The sequence below is a fragment of the Dendrobium catenatum genome, unplaced genomic scaffold (assembly GCF_001605985.2).
Source record: "Dendrobium catenatum unplaced genomic scaffold, ASM160598v2 fragScaff_scaffold_621, whole genome shotgun sequence".
NCBI lineage: Eukaryota > Viridiplantae > Streptophyta > Magnoliopsida > Asparagales > Orchidaceae > Dendrobium > Dendrobium catenatum.
The window spans coordinates 19,143,989-19,158,117 of record NW_021319083.1 but is presented as its reverse complement, the minus strand read 5'-3'; the positions used below and the strand labels follow the sequence as shown (position 1 = coordinate 19,158,117).

At 39.7% G+C, this 14,129-nt stretch overlaps 1 protein-coding gene across 2 annotated transcripts; it reads left to right on the top strand.

Annotated features, from left to right (window-relative positions):
* Positions 1 to 12,740, top strand: LOC110115684 (protein GRAVITROPIC IN THE LIGHT 1). Of its 2 annotated transcripts, XM_028695232.1 has the most exons (3): positions 2 to 66; positions 168 to 250; positions 11,106 to 12,740. In XM_028695232.1, the coding sequence occupies exon 3, from the start codon at positions 11,119 to 11,121 to the stop codon at positions 12,550 to 12,552; it is 1,434 nt and encodes a 477-aa protein (XP_028551065.1). In that variant the 5' UTR covers positions 2 to 66; positions 168 to 250; positions 11,106 to 11,118; the 3' UTR covers positions 12,553 to 12,740. The 2 variants fall into 2 exon arrangements, with proteins under 2 accessions (XP_020704652.1, XP_028551065.1); XM_020848993.2 differs by having other exon boundaries at positions 1 to 250.
* The last annotated feature ends 1,389 nt before the right edge of the window (positions 12,741 to 14,129 follow it).

Genomic DNA, 14,129 nt, shown 5'->3' with positions numbered 1-14,129 from the left:
CGCAATACTCTGCCTTCTTCCCTTCCCGCGCTGTGTTGTCCGCTGAAACGCTTCATTCGCCCCCCCGTGAGATTTTCTTTCTGGATTCTTTGCATCTTTGCGCCGGCTGTGAGCAGCTTAAGACCGTCGAATCGAGCTCCTGACTTGATCAATTTGTTGTTTGCTAGAGGGCAAGTAATGCGGCGACCGAGGGAGGAAGTTTGATGGATATGTCAGAAGGATAGAGGAGAAACAAAACCGCTTTCGTCAGGTTAGCTATTGCTTCCGATGCTCTCTCAATGATTTAATCGAACTTCTTATGAATTCAATGGAAACCGCGTCTTGAACTATCGGGGTTAATAAAATCTAACGCTTACTAGCTCTTATTTTGATGAACTTGGGTCGAGTAAGCAGTCTTTCTAACTATTTCTCTCTGCTATTAGTTGCTGATTTCGATCTCTGTTCATTACGGCTTTGCCATATGAAACCTCTTAGAGAGTTTATGTTCTGCTACGTTATAACGTGGGATTTGAATGTGTCTCGATGCCTTGGAATAGTTATTGGATTGTCGACGAATTCTCTTGATTATACTGAAGTGATCAATTTCAAAGCATGTCTAAGGGATCTGAAGCAGTTTTTATAAAAGTTCTTATGAGGACAACAGCTGGTGCTAGGGATATATTTTGGCCTATGCTTTTAGGACTTTGTTAATTGGACTTCTGTTTTGCATAGAGGTCTGTTATTTTAGTCGATTTTAATGGAGCCAAGTCTTTAATAGGATAGTCCTGCGCACTTGCTGAAAACTGAGTCGGCAAGTTTTTGTTTTCTTTTCTCATAAACATGGTTAGAAAGCTACGATTGAAGACTTATTTCAAAGCAGTTTCGAAGCAAACTTACAGAAATTCACTACTAATATTTTGCCTGAATGAAGTGGGATATATTATTTTTCTTATCTGCCACAATAAGCGGTAAAAAGTTTAATCAAATGAACTCTCGAGGTTTCTTCCTTTGCAGCTGGTCAATAGCTCCCCTAGTTGGTCTTCTTCAATTTTATTCCAGAGCGAAATTTCTATTGATTGGTCCACTTAATTAAACTGCGGATCATTCCATTCATTCATTCTTTTTCTGGGTGATTCATTCTCATTCTCTCTCCCTGAGTTGGTCCTCTCAGTGTTTAATTGAGGTCCAAACAAAATGGAGCCAAATCTTTGTTTTTTTAATGGATTTATTTGAGTATTCATATTTGACTAAACTTCTCCATCCGCCAAATAACCAGTCTAAAAGGTGAAATTATTAGGCACGAACAGCTGTACAGAACTTGTGTAGACTTTGAGGTCCGGCATTGTTTGTGTTTTAGCATGTAATTATTTAATATTATACATATTATGTTGTAAAAAAATAATAATTTATCATTTTTAATGTGTGTTATTTTAGTATAAATCATAAAATTTATCATTATTATTATATTATTGTCATAAGTATTGTGTTATGTAATAGTTATGTAATACACTAATAAATTGTAGGATTTGTAACTAAGTGTGCAGCTCAGCTTGATCTGGTGGTTGGGTGGAGGGCCTTTTTTCGAACCTCGTGTAGCACAACATTAAATAGATAAGTAGAAGTTTCTGCTTTTATAGAGAAGATATAAATAGATAATAGTGAATAAGTACAATGTACAGCTTGCAAAGTTGAACTTGCACGGGGAAACCCAAAGGTCCCAAATAAAAAAAAGCTATAGTTGCTTATTGAATAAAAAAAAGCTATAGTTGCTTATTGTTTTATGTTTTATTATTTTTTTTAATTTTCATTTTGCCTCTCGAGGTAAAAATGTTAAAACATAAAGCTTCGATTTATTGGTATCTTATGCGTATGTGCTTTCTATTGTCTTGTTACTGCCACTGGCGACTTATGACTGTAGCTTTGGCCTTCAAAGCCATGTTTTTCTAACATGATTAGTGCATGGGGGCCGCTCGTACAAGTTTTTTTTTGTTTTACGATCATCTAACTTCCCAGATCAGCCGTTCAACATTTCTTTCAATACAACATCTTATTAATGCGGTATAGATATAGGGGACTAAAAAGGCTTGTTTAGTTGAAGCTTTATAGGATTCAACTATCTTTTAAAATCTTTCTTGTTGTTAGGTTGATATGGAATTAAAGCCAAGAAATTTATTTGTTGTTTAGGGTTTAGAAATAAACAAATTTATGGCATGAATATGCTCCCATGCAATGCCAACATGGATTGTTATTGCCCGGCGCGAGTCTTGGCCATGAGTAATTATTGTGTCCGGATAACGAACGGGTTCAGAGACCAATAACAAAGCGCCACGTCACTTGGGTACTCGGTACCGAGCACTCGGTATTGCTCGGTATTTGTCCGGATTTTCAATTTTTTGTCCGGACGTAATAACTTTTCCTTGGCCATAGGAGGCTGAGTTACAGTGTTAATGCGGTGCGGGTTGAGCGTTGGGAGGTCTAAAATGGGTGGAGGGTTGAGGTCACAATATGATCACATAAATCACATTATCAATGGGGTCTATCTGCTACAGTGTGGTCGAGCATAACCATAGGCAGGGATGTCGAAGTGCATTGGTGGGGTCAAGCATTGCTGAAGGCAGGGACGATGCTATGTGGGGATTAATTATTCTGTGCGGGCGTTGAACGCCGTCTGAAGACCAACCAGAATGCGCCACATCGCCCCTTTACTCGGTACTGTTGATGTGGCGCATTCTGGTTGGTCTCTGAATGACGTTTTGCATCTGGTCTCTACAAAAAATAATCTCTCCTATGTGGGGGATAGGTCAAGCGTTGCTCAACATGGGGACAATGTGGTGCAGGAGAGGGGTTGAACTTTGAGGTCATTATAGCGACCATAGAGATTGCATCGATGTCCATGCAGTGCGTTGGCATCACCAAATGTGAGGATCAAGTTTTGACTTTATTTGGATGAATTTGAAATGCACATAAAATAGCTTAACATTGATAAGTCAAATTTGCCAAAATTTTATGCTGTATTTTGTTTTATTTAAATCAAATATATGAATATTGAAAATCTTTGCTTTCCTTTTTTAACTTTACACTTAATATAGTACAAATAACAGCTAAGAATATTTTCTTTTGAGCTTAGTTCGTGATGCAAAATATTTCCCCATTGACTTAAAATACGGATTCTATTTTAAGAACATAAACTAGAATTTGGAGAATATGTCTCGTTCTAAATTTAATTAAGTCAACACACAACAAAATAGGATTCAGATTTGACCGAGATAAAGAACTTGCATTGTAAAGTATGTCAACAGAAATATGTCTTACTCAGCATACCCATAAGAGCGAGTAAAACCTTCGTTAATGATGACAATAATTTTTAGCTAAATGATGTGGCTGCATCGACTCGTTGGCTCTTGGCGTGTCGGACAGATGGGGGTATAGCTGTGATCAATGGTTCTTATTTATGGTGACGACAGTCGTTGACCACTTTGGCTTTGATAAGCAAATGGTATGAAAGTAGTGACAACACGTGGCCAGCAATAACAACAACAAGAGATGAGACCAATGGCAATGATAGCATTAGATGCATTAACCTACGACATCTGATGCAATATGGCTAAATTAGTTTATAAATATTATAAGAACACCGAAGGGGGATTAGTTTAGAGAGAATTTGATTTAAATGAGATTATAGACTTTGGCAAGCTTGATTTGATTTTTTTTTTTGGTTTTTATCTCCAACTTTATGTGTCTCTACAACTCAACAATAATGAATAAGATTATAACCATTATATAGTCTGGTTTTGTGCAACTCAGGCTTAAGGTAGGACGTGTAGTCAGATTACTTTTTATGTCTTGGCTGCCCGAAGAAATTGTGGAAGATAAAGAAGGTTGCAGGGTTTCGTAAGAGCTTATGACTTTGTTTAGGATGTCTTTCTTACTGCTTCTTAAAGCAGCTTTTTAGTACATAAATTAATTTTTTTTTATTAAATTTTTTTTTAAGAAGCGGTAAGAAAGTCGTCCCAAATGAAGTCTAAGAGTTGGCTGTAGAGCTGTTTAATAAGTTGTTTTTTTTTTTTTGGAAAGTAGGCTTGAGTATTATAATTTCTTTTAAACAATAATGAATAAGATTATAACCATTATATAGTCTGGTTTTGTGCAACTCAGGCTTAAGGTAGGACGTGGAATCAGATTACTTTTTATGACTTGACTGCCCAAAGAATTTGGGGAAGATAGGAAGGTTGCAGGGTTTCGTAAGAGCTTAAGACTTTGTTTAGGATTTCTTTCTCACTGCTTCTTAAAATAACTTTTTAGTACATAAATTAAAATTTTTTATTAAAAAACTGTTTTAAGAAGCGGTAAAAAAGTCATCCCAAACGAAATCTAAGAGCTGGCTGCAGAGCTGTTTAATAAGTTGTTTTTTTTGGAAAGTAGGCTTGAGTATTATAATTTCTTTTAACTAGTCAGAGGTATTATAGTCTAGTAGATCTGGATTGGTGAAAATTAAAATTATGTTTTTTGGGGGGAATTTAGGCCAAAGCCATTCATTGATAAAAAATAATAATTACAAGAGAGTTGGGGAAAGTTATAATGAGAGAGCAGTGGGGGGAAAGTTATAATGAGAGCAGCAAGTAAAAATGCTTGGTGATGCCCAAAAAAATGCTTGCAATAATAAGAGAGTAAATGACATTAAAGAATGGAAAACATGACTCAAAATTACCAAAAAATTTTGGACACAAAAAATTAGTCGAGGAAGAATAAAAAAATACTGCGTGATTGCTCGAAGATCAAGGCCCAAGGCAATGTTACTCCCATTCCATTTAGCTCTAATAACTTCCAAGATAACAAGTTTAGAGAAGCCTGAGAAGTAGTCAAGTTATCATATTTCTTGTTGTTTTATTTCATGTCATATGAAGTAAATGATACAGAAAGTACTTAAGTACTAAATCTATTTATCAGAATGCGAAAAGTGCTGAATATCATGAATGTATTCCAAAAATTAAGTCAAATTTATTTTCAGAAGAAAAGAGACGAGAAAAGGTATAATGCAATAAAGATGATAAAAAGTAAATTCACATTCAAACAACAATTTATTTAATATTTTCATCTTCATTGAAAAGAACAAGCGTTTATCTGAACGTTATAAACAAGCAAATTATGTATAGTTTTAAGGCCCCTAATGAAGGCAAGCCAAACATTGACCGAAAATAGTAAGGGCAATCATGCAAGTTCAGATCTACAAGAAATAGAAGCAGAAGCAGTGTAATATTTCTTGGATAGCAATACTTTTCTTTCCAACATTTAGCAAGAAGCCCACAATGATTTAAGTAACGGAAGATGAGGAAGGAAATATTATTGATGAATGCCTAAAGCAGTAGGTTACAGAGGTATTTATAGAAAAACATCAAGTTGTATACATCGCTACTGTAAGACGTAATAAAATATATATCTAAGTTTTGGTGTAGCTAACATCCCCCGGCAAACTGATGGGTCGTTGAATTACCCTCAGTTTGGATCTAAGAGTATGAAATCGAGGTGTCGAGAGAGATTTTGTAAGAACATCAGCGATTTGATCCACGGTGCTGATAGGAAGGAGCCGAATTGTTTGTTGCTGAATGTGATCTTGAATAAAGCGGTGGTCGATCTCGATATGTTTTGTGCGAGCGTGGAACACCGGGTTATTGGCAAGCGCTATAGCAGACGTGTTGTCACAATGGATGTCAGTCGGTTGGTTGGGAGGTTGTCCGAAATCAGTCAGCAACCGTCTGAGCCAGATGACATCGGAAATGAGAGCTGCGAGCGCACGGTATTCAGACTCGGTAGAAGAGCGAGCTACTGTATTTTGCTTCTTGACGGTCCAGGAGATGATAGAGTCACCGAGAAAGGAGCAGTATCCAGAAGTTGATTTTCTTGATATAGGATCTCCCGCCCAATCCGCATCTGAAAAAGAGGTGAGACAAAGATTAGATTTAGTAATTGGTATGCCAAAATCGGACGTACCTTGGATGTATCGTAGGAGACGTTTTAGAAGGTATATGTGTTGATTTTCCGGTTGATGCATATGTTGGGACAATTGATTGACACTGTAGGCAATATCAGGCCTCGTAAGCGTGAGATATTGTAAGGAACCAGTTAACCTGCGGTAGAGAATGGGATCAGAGAGCTGCTGGTCCGGCGGTATGTCCGGTGGAAGCTTGGTACAGGTTGGATTGGAGAGTTTGTTGCAGTTGGAGAGATTCGCCGCTTTGAGTATAGATAAAGCATAGAGCCGTTGAGATAGAAAGAACGTGTTCTCTGATCTATCAATTTGGATTCCCAGAAAATTATGGGCTTCACCCAGATTTTTCATAGCAAACTTGCTGCCTAGTTTAGCTAGAATATTGGTGATAGCTTGAGTGTTATTTCCGGTTATGAGAATATCATCCACATATATAAGCAGGTATATGCGAATGCTATTTTCATGAAAAATGAGAAGGGAAGGGTCGGCGGTACTATGAGCAAAACCCATTGAGACGAGAGTAGAAGAAAACGTGTTATACCATTGTCGTGGAGCTTGACGAAGCCCATAGATTGCTTTTTGAAGATGGCAAACGTAGTCGGGGTTCATGGAGTCTTCAAAACCTTTGGGTTGCCGCATGTATACGGTTTCGGTAAGCTTGCCGTGGAGAAATGCGTTAGCAACATCTAATTGCTGTACCGGCCCGTTATAATGAATTGCAATGGCAAGAAGGACCCGAATGGTAGGAAGCTTAGCAACCGGACTAAATGTCTCTGTAAAGTCAAGTCCGTATTCTTGGTGATTCCCCTGAGCAACCAACCGTGCTTTATGTTTGGCGATGGAACCGTCTGAATGTGTTTTGGTGCGATAGGTCCAGCGACATCCAAGGACCGAACAATTAGCCGGAGGAGGGACTAAAGTCCAGGTTCCTTGTTGTTGAAGAGCTAAAAATTCAGATGCTATTGCTGATCTCCAGACACTTTGTTTGATAGCCTCGTGATAGGATGTTGGATCAGGGGCCAGGTCCGGTGTGCTTTTAGTGTGGAGCAGATTGAGACGAACAATTGGTTTAAGAGAACCGGTCCGAAATCTGGTAATCATTGGATGAGAAGGTTGCTACAATGGAACATTGTTCTGAATAGGAGCAGATTCTGAAATAGTAGCCGATGCAGGAGTGGGATGAGTCTGAATAGGAGTGGAGGATACATCAGTATGTTGAGCAACTACTATGGGGGTAGAGTTGACGGCTGAAGGTTGCGAATAGGCTGAGGTGGGTATAAGGAGTAATGGGTTGATATTAGATTCCTGCACAGGTATATTTGCTTTGTTAGAATGGTAGGGAAAATATTGTTCGTCGAACTTTACATGTCTAGACATAATAATTTTATTAGTATTGATATTAATACACTTGTAACCCTTGTAAGTGTTCGAATATCCCAGCAAAACGCAGCAATCCGCTGTCTGTTGAAGTTTATGCTGTTGAGACGATGGGATGAGAGGATAGCAGGCACATCCGAAGATACGCAAGTGACTATAGTCCGGCTTTTGGTTGTGCAACAGTTCAAAGGGAGAATGGTTGTTTGTCGTGGATGCCGGCATACGATTTATAAGATAGACCGAGGTGAGGACAGCATCCGGCCAGAACTTATACGGAAGAGACGCCCTGTGAAGGATTGTACGGGTAGTTTCAATGATATGCCTGTGTTTCCTTTCTGCCACTCCGTTTTGCTCCGGAGTGTGAGGGCAAGATACCTGATGGTTGATACCGCTTGTTTGTAAGAACTGAGTGAATTTGTTGCTCATATATTCACCTCCTCCATCAGTGCGAATGCTTTTAATTTTGCGTGAAGTTAAGTTCTCTATTTGAGCTTTGAAAGCAACAAAATTGTTATAAACATCAGATTTATGAAACATGGGAAATAACCAAGTAAAGCGCGAATAGTCGTCAACAAAGATTACGTAGTAAAGATAACCAGTTACAGAAGCCATAGGAGCAGGCCCCCAGACATCAGAATGAATCAAATCAAGAGATGCGGTTTTTCTAGAAACAGAAATTGTAAAAGGCAGTTTATGAGACTTATTTGTATTACACCAATGACAAGAATTTGAATTAAATCCTATATGAAGTTGCTGATTTCTTGCAGCAATACTAGCAAGAATCTGTTTGCTAGGATGACCCATACGGTCATGCCAAGGATCGGAGCCGTGAACAGTAGAATGTAGAGCCTGATTTGTAACAGCGGTAGATGGTGTCCGAATGGTGTAAAGTCCGTCACTGCAAGGTCCTTGTAAAATGATCTTGCTAGTCGTCAGATCCTTAAAAGAAAAACCATGGGGATAAAAAATTATAGCCAAATTGTTGTCACAAGTTAGTTTAGAAATAGATAATAAGTTATACTGTAAGGAAGGAGAATGAAGTATATGGGAGAGAGAAAGCTTACGAGAGGGAGTCGGTAGCAATCCCTTCCCGGAATTTTCAATGCTAACCGAACTCCCATCACCGATCGTGATACTATCGGATCCACGGTAAGGCGTGGATATGGAAAGGTTTTCAAGCGAATTCGTCATGTGAGAAGATGTGCCTGAGTCGAGATACCAGTCGGTATGATTCTGAGATGAATTTGCACGAAGAGCAGTGGTAGGAGTAGACGTTGATTTCGGCAAGTACTGAGGATTTAATCTATGCCAACAGTCCGTCGCATTGTGACCACGTTTCAAACATATCTAGCAAGTCGTGGAGATCTTGTTGGATTGATCTTTGGTGGAAGTATTGCTAGAAGACGGGAAACGGGTTCTTGACCGGCGACCCCGGCCACGAGAGGCGAACAGAGCCATCTGAGCATCGGCAGAGGGAATGCGAGCAGCATCAGCGGCAATATTAATTTCTTCACTTATAAGGAGCGGGTACACCTGATCAAGAGTCAGAGGTGTAAGCATAGTGCGAATAGAAGTTTTAAAGGCTTGGTAGTTTGCCGGAAGACCATTAAGGATGTACAAGATAATGTCTTCGGTGTCAACATTGGAACCAGCTGCAGCGATTTTGTCAACGATGGATTTAACCTCATTGAGATATTGAATCATGGTAGAATTTTTGAGAGAAATGTTATGGAGTTCATTCTTTAATTGAATGACTCGAGAACGATTTGTAGATTGAAAACGTGTTTCCAGGGTAGTCCAAATCGACGAGGTGGTCTCAAGATTAAGAATGTATGGGAGAACAGGAGGGGAAATGGTTGCACAAATGGCCGCAGCAAGATTTTGGTCGGTAAAGACCCATTTCGAATATGAAGGGTTTGTAGCAGTAAGGCCATCGGAGAGGTTGACATTCTTGGTCGGAATAGGGACAGTGGAATCAAGAAAGGATTCTAAACTGTTTGCAGGCAAGATTTTAAGGATCTGAGAGCGCCATACCGGATAGTTGTCCGGAGACAGGGGAGAATGCACGAAATTCTTGAGATTGGCGAGAACAAATTTGAGCGAAGAGGGAAGACCAGAGGAGTCGGAGCTTGTCACGGCCGTGGAAGTAGAGATTGGAGGGGAAGGAGACGAGTCTTCCATGTCGTCCAAGATCAGCTAAGCTGAACTTCTGATACCATGTAGAATTCTTGATAAACGCAAGAATGAGAGAAAGTAAGTAACGGAAGATGAGGAAGGAAATATTATTGATGAATGCCTAAAGCAGTAGGTTACAGAGGTATTTATAGAAAAACATCAAGTTGTATACATCGCTACTGTAAAACGTAATAAAACATATATCTAAGTTTTGGTGTTAGTTTTGGTGTAGCTAACAATGAGTTCATCGTCAGCCCCATATCTTAGGAACTTATCTTAATCTCCAACAAAGTTTATAAGTGCATCTTATTTGAAAGAGTCATTCCTCTCTAGTAACGCTTATATGGGAATAAAAAAAATATTTAATAAGTCTAAGTTAATTTCACTCGAACTCGCACTCAATACAAGCCTACACTTTGTCATTGAGCACTTCTCTAAATCATAAAACAAAACAAAAAAAGAGATAAATGGCTATAAGAAAATAAATTAAAGAGTTTAGTTGATCTCTCCCTCACCAAAAGAATGAAGTAGCTCAATTCCATTCAATATGGTTTTCCCCAAAAAGCAAATATTGTAGAGAAGCAATTAAGGTTATCATTTCAATCGAACTTCCTTCGATATGAGATGTATTTGACACGTAGTTTCGTGCATGATTCAGATCACACATAAAAAATAGATAATTGTGAAGGCATGAAAAATTATAAAGGATAAGATCTTTTCAAGTGCAAATTACAAAGGTGATGGAGACCATTTATTTCTTCCATTGTTTAATTTTTTGTCTTTCAGCATTGATGCAATTCACCAATTTAAATTATTGGTGAAAATGATGTTGAGCTAATAAATACTAGTTATGTTAGGGTTTGGAAAATAGTAAACCATTTTTTTTTCCATCAAATCTTTTGTTAGACTAGATTTTAAAATATTTAGATTTAGTTTTAGATGACTTCAAAATTATTTATTTATATATTGTACTCATTTGAAAGTAGATTTAAGAATTTTAAAGTCTATATTAATCATTGTTTTATTTGTTTTTCTTTATGACTTTGATGATTAATAAGAAACTTCGAATATGAATTTAATATTGTTATATAAATTATATGAGGATGAGTTTGAAAATTATCAGATTTATTTTGATTTTAATACATCACAAATGTTTTATTTATACTCTCTTATTTTTACATTAAAATTGATTTCATTTGACGTCAACAGTTAACTAATATCTTAACAAACCCCTGCAGAACTAATTTATAACTAATTAATCTTAGAATGTCATCGATCCTAGTATTCATACAACTTAGGTAGTCCTTTTATATTTGTGTACGCAATCTCCATAGTCCAATGGACCGAACAGCGACCGGCAAAAATTTCCGCTTATTTAATATTAATTAAAGCACTAACGGTAGAGAGCATATCATACATTATGATTATAATACTACGCATAATTTTTTTTTTTATGCATAGTAAGAATATTTTTATTTTTTTACTTTAATTGTATAATTATTTAGTTCAAAGCTGAGAACAACAGGAATCCTTCTTTCTCAAGCTCTCGCCTTATTAACTCGTATCTTTACGGCCTTCCCTACAACAGAACTGAACCAACAATGGAAACCAAGAAATCAGCGCCGGCCGCTAGACTCGGCGCATTAACGAGGACGGTCACGAAGATCCTTAGATTCCGGCGGGCTGCCACTGACTCCGGCGTACGCAATGAAGGCAACGACAACCAGAAGCTTAAATCCAATCTCGCTGAATACCAATCCGGGTTCATAGACTCCCTTATTTCCACCGATGGTAAAGCTAAGGTCAAGCCTCAGCTGGAAGAACCGGGCAGCACCAGCAGCAGTAGCAGCTGCAGAAATGAGCTAGACATGGAGTCCCTCCTGGCCAACATATTCGCCGGCGTTTCCGCCATTAAGGCTGCTTATGCTCAGCTCCAGGTCGCCGAATCACCATACGATCCAGATACCATTCAAGCATCAGACCAGGCTGTTGTCTCCGAGCTCAAGCACTTATCCAACCTGAAACAATCTTATCTCAAGAAGCAGCAATTAGAAGCCATGTCGCCGGTCGACTCCCAACTTCTATCGCCGCAGCTACAGGAGCAGCGAAACCTCCTCAAAACTTACCAAATCACCAACCGGAAGCTGGAGTCCATTCTCCAGCATAAGGACGCTGAGATCAAGTTCCTTCAAGCCCAACTCCTTGATTCCGCCCGCTTCAACCGTTCCCTGGAGTCCAAGCTCCGCCTCCGCCCTCGCCGTACTCTTTCCCTTGAGAATCTCCATCAGTCCTTACCCGATCCGAAGCACTTCATTTCCGTTCTACGCTTGGCTGTCAAGTCGGTTAGGACTTTCGTCAAACAGATGGTGCGCGAGATGGAATACGCCGGTTGGGATTTGGAAACCGCCGCCGGAGTCATTCAACCGGTTGTGAGAGGTAAGTCGGAGCACTGGACTCACGCTTTCGAATCTTTCGTCTGCCGGTGTATTTTTTCCGACTTCCAGCATCGCGATTTCGGCATCTCGTTGGATGGGCGGTCGTCGCTGGATCGCCGGAGATTCTTCCAGGAGTTCCTCGAGTTGAGTTCGGGGAAGCTTGTGGAGGCAAAAGGAGCGGAGCTAGGGAAGTTCATTAGAACGAAATATCTTAGCTTGGTGCACCCGAAGATGGAGGCTTCCTTCTTCGGGGACCTTAGTCGGAGGGCGGCCATAAGCTCCGGCCGAGGATTTCCGGACTCGGAGGAGTTCTTCGCAGTGTTCGCTGAAATGGCGAAGAGAGTCTGGCTTCTTCACCGCCTCTATTTCTCTTATGCACCGGAGGTGGAGGCAGCCATTTTCCAGGTAAAGAGAGGCTGCCGTTTCTCAGAGGTTTATATGGAGAGCGTCACCTCTTCTCCGGTGAATTTTCCGGCCACCTCGCCGTCAGGTTTACCTGTTGCGTTCACCGTGGCGCCCGGTTTCAGGGTGGGGAAAACTTTGATCCAGTGCAAGGTGTACGTATCTGAAGAAGGGAAGCTAAATGGACGGTCCAGATGATTTCTGGATTCGTCGTCGGACGGCTGTCCAGGAATGGACGGTCCTTGTGGCATTTTGTCTTTTAGAATTAACTAGGTATTATATATGTAGAATCTGGCATTAGCTAAATTAATGTTGTAATGATATTTATTATTTATATATCTAAAACAAAAAAAACAAAAAAGAAAAAGGTAGTTATCAGACAAAAACAGCTGAACGGGCATCGTTGAGCAGTGAGGATTAGTACTTCGTAGATCTCAAATCGGTTTCAAATGATTAAAATAAAGAAAAAGGGTTCGTGTATAGATTAGTGAGGACAAATGTGACTCTGTAGTCTGCACACTCCCTTAAAAAAAAAAAAAAAAAAACACAACTTTCTTTGGCCTATTAGTTGAGAGCTTAGGCTTCCAACTAAGAGGTCCAAGGTTCGAGTCTATGTGTATGCATTGTGTGTGTGAGTTTGCCTTAAATGGCCTAAATGTCCAAAAAAAAAAAAAAACTTTTTAACGTGTATTTGCAGATTGAGTTGGCGTGGATCTCTCTCTTTGTAAAAATTATTCCATCCAGTGAAAATACTGAGCAATATCGAGTACGTTATATCAAGCACTTTAATGACGTGACGTTTTGGTATTAGTTTCCGGATGCATTTGGTAACCTAACGGAATATCACTCCCCTCTTTGGGTCAAAAATTTTTTTTTGGATGATTTTTTATTGTTTCTTATATTTATTTTATCCTAAAAAGTTATTTGAAGTAATAAAAAAAGTCGTTTGAGTCATAGAGAGTGGTTTTCATGTTAGTATCTCAGTGGTCCGTTCAATCTTTTCTGATCTCTTTAGCTTAGATATCAATTAAGCCCCTCACACGTCCATCTTCGACGAGCTCTCCCATGGCAATACTGTTGCAGGGGATTGTAGCTTCCGCTTTTAACAAGACAATAATAGTGCGAGCACATGGTGGCAATTGCCAATTGGTCGCGTTGAATGACTTGGTATGGTCATCACCATTGGATTTATTGATGTGAGATGTGCATTAATTACCAAATCAAAATGGCATACTTCGTCATGTTGACATGTTATTACGACTGTTTGGATAAAGAGGAGAGGAAATTTTAGTTACTGATCACTTAGAGTGTGAGTGAGATAGGGCCTAGGGGTGCAACCGAGTTAAGTCGTTTTGGGCTCGACTCGTTAATGGACTTGACGAGTCGAGCTTATCGAGCTCGCGAGTCGAGCTTGATGGCGAATTTAGCTCGTGCTCGAACACTCGGCTGCTCGACTTGATAGCTCGTAGAGTAGCTCGCGTAAGAGGAGCGGGATTCTCCACGAGAGTGGGAGCGAGCTTCGCCGCAAGAGCGGGTCCGGTAGTGGGCTTCGCCATGGGAGCGAGAGTGGGAGCGGGCTTCGCCGCTAGAGCAGGAGCTCGACGAGCCGCTCGACTTGACTCGTTTGGTGAGACGAATCGAGCTCGAGCTCATCTTTCGAGCTCGACTTGAACACCCCTTACTCGAGCTCGACTCGAACACCCCCTTACTCGAGCTCGACTCGACTCGTTTGTACCCCTAGAGTGGGATGGATTTAGAGTCATTTAAAGGAGAAC

Bases quoted from the DNA above. Each gene is read 5' to 3' on its own strand.
- LOC110115684 (XM_020848993.2), top strand. From the start codon at position 11,119: ATGGAAACCAAGAAATCAGCGCCGGCCGCTAGACTCGGCGCATTAACG.